A 2,906-nucleotide genomic window follows, 5' to 3' on the forward strand; every position below is an offset into this window, starting at 1 on the left:
ATATTGTTCAAATTAAGGAACCAGAACTCTATTTGTCAACTATTACCAAGTTTTTTGAGTAAATCACTTTTGACTTCTCAGACTCAATTCTGTTTTCATAGACTCGATGAGATTTATCAGGTAGACAGGACATCATGTCTTGGGTTTTGTGTTCTATTCTACGGGCTCTGGAAAGATGTATCAAAACTCAAAAATCTAAAGCTGCTTATTTGCTGCCTTTCTCTCATTCCCAGGACTCATGGATCATGTCAACTACACCTGGACCCGGACTTTCATCCTTGCTGGTTTCACTACCTCTGGCACCCTGCAACATCTTGCAATCTTTGGGACCCTGTGCATCTATCTCCTCACACTGGCAGGGAACTTGTTCATCATTGTCTTGGTTCAGGCAGATTCAGGGCTGTCCACTCCCATGTACTTTTTTATCAGTGTCCTCTCCTTCCTGGAAATCTGGTATGTCAGCACCTCAGTAGCCACCTTGCTACATACTCTGGTCCATGGGCATTCACCCATCCCATCAGCTGCATGCTTTATCCAGCTGTATGTCTTCCACTCCTTGGGCATGACTGAGTGTTACCTGTTAAGTGTCATGGCTCTGGACCGCTACCTTGCTATCTGTCGCCCACTGCACTACCATGCACTCATGAGCAGACAGGTACAGATACAGCTAGTTGCGATTACATGGGTAGCTGGCTTTTCGGCTGCCGTGGTACCTGCAGGTCTCACTGCCTCTTTACCCTATTGTTTGAAAGAGGTATCTCATTACATTTGTGACCTGGAACCCGTAATGCAGTTGGCATGTGTGGACACTAGCTGGCATGCTCGGGTTTATATTGCAGTGATTGGTATTATCATTACATGCAATCTTGTTTTCATCTTGGGACTCTATGGAGGTATTGTGAAAGCTGTGCTGAGACTGCCTTCAGCTGCTAGCCGTGCCAAAGCGTTTTCTACATGTTCCTCCCATATAACTGTAGTGACACTTTTTTATGGCTCTGCCTTCATTGTCTATGTCGGGCCACCAGAGATTCGAGCCGAGGGCAGAGACAAGCTTATTGCTTTGGTATATACTTTGTTCACCCCTTTCTTCAACCCTATTATTTATACTCTTCGCAATAAGGAAGTCAAAGAGGCTTTTAAGAGGGTCACACAGAGGATTAAGGTTATCCTGAATTGACTTTGAAGTCCTATTGATTTTTAATTCACCATTTATAAACTGAGAGTCTTGGCTGGACACTTATCATTAACTAGTTGTTCCAATAAGTGAAAATTTCAGTTCAAGCAGTCTTCAATTAGGACAAATCAAAAATGTTGTAGGAGAAATATTTTCCCTGAACGTACCAATGTGGGAGTAGGTGAGGACACAGATTCGAAGACGAAGAAAGAAATGAAGTTCACCATTTTAAGACAGATGAAACTTGGCAAGAAAATGTGATGTGTTACTTTCTAGAATCGGGGCTGGCTAAGGGTTTGCATTTCAGACTAGATTTCTGGTGAAAGATCCAGAAGATATTGAAATTAGTTAAAGATGTGGGAAGATAACTTTGACCAAATGTTGTGAAGGAGACCAGTGAAGTATGAAAATAGAACACAAGGATACATGGAGTTCAATGTTCTTGAGCAATATTTTCATAAAAGGTGTTTTATGAAACATAGATGGAGTAGATTCCTCTAATATGAAAGAGAATGGGATGGGAAACCAAGTCGCCTAGGCAATTGGCAATATAAACAACTTATAAAATCACTGTCTACACTCTGAATCCGGGCAACCAGGAAACATTGTGGGTGCAGACCCTTTGGAAAGAACTGGCATTTTGAACCAAAGAAAGATGTAAAGACCGAAGTAAGGATGCTTTCATCTCCCTGTTTTCATGACGTCTACAACTCTTTTTTTTTAAAATGATCTTATACACACATGTGATTGTTTTAAGGATATCCATTTGCCATTCTCTCCTCTTCAGTTCCACCCCATCTCCCACCACCTCTTTTCCTTTCCAGATTTATCTGTTTTTAACATATTTTATTTTTTATTTGAATATTTCATATAATGTACCTTGATTTCATTTCCTTCTTCCTTGACTCCTCACTGATTATCCTCACCTCTCTACCCCAAATCTCTCTTTCTCTCCTTTCTCCTCTCCCTCTCTAACTTCCTTTCTGCCTTGCTTCCTCTTATGCCTTCTCTACAAAGCATATGTGGTCCTGAGAGTCACAAAGTAATCCATGCTCCCATGATCCATAGACTTCTAGGGTCCCTCTTTTCCAGGAGATGACCTTTAGATCCATGATGAATGTGGGTACCATAGGTCTTTCAACTTGGCTGGCTTTTTAACAACTTATGACAATTATGAAGCTTTACATTCAATTAATATTAAGATCACCAGTAGTAGTGTTCTGACTTCTTTTGTTCATTATATAACAAAGGCATTTTTGTATTTAAGTATTTTGTATTTAAGAGTGTTGTATTTAAGAAAGACTGATGGAGACACTATTGATTTTGTATGACATATCTAATATGTTTGCATCAATTTGACTAGCATTTACAACTGTCTAGTGACTGTGTCTTACAAAATCATATTTTATATAGTTTTATTAAGAAAAAGAATAAACATTTCTGACAAAGTAATATCTAAATGATATACTGTATGTTTCTCAGTTAGTGTTCATTACTTTCTAAAGAGGTTGCTTGGTCTTATTTTTTTATTTCTGACTTAAGAAGGAGGTTTAAATGGCATTTATCCTTTGACTTCTGCCCTCTTCAGCATTATGGAGTTATCTCTGCCTAATCCACTCATAGAAATGACATGTATATATGTTTTGTCTGTCAAGATGCATCAGTCAAATCACTAAAAACAAACATTTAAAGATTAATCTAAAGGAAAAATAATAAACAACTTGCATGAGAA

At 38.7% G+C, this 2,906-nt stretch overlaps 1 protein-coding gene across 1 annotated transcript; it reads left to right on the forward strand.

Moving 5' to 3' along the window:
• Positions 1 to 238: 238 nt before the first annotated feature.
• On the forward strand, positions 239 to 1,177 carry LOC127697880 (olfactory receptor 6N2-like). Its single transcript, XM_052201214.1, has one exon. The coding sequence runs from the start codon at positions 239 to 241 to the stop codon at positions 1,175 to 1,177; it is 939 nt and encodes a 312-aa protein (XP_052057174.1).
• Positions 1,178 to 2,906: the final 1,729 nt, after the last annotated feature.

Source organism: Apodemus sylvaticus, chromosome 12 (genome assembly GCF_947179515.1).
Source record: "Apodemus sylvaticus chromosome 12, mApoSyl1.1, whole genome shotgun sequence".
Lineage (NCBI taxonomy): Eukaryota > Metazoa > Chordata > Mammalia > Rodentia > Muridae > Apodemus > Apodemus sylvaticus.

Coding starts and splice junctions, on each gene's coding strand:
- LOC127697880 (XM_052201214.1), top strand. CDS start 239: ATGGATCATGTCAACTACACCTGGACCCGGACTTTCATCCTTGCTGGT.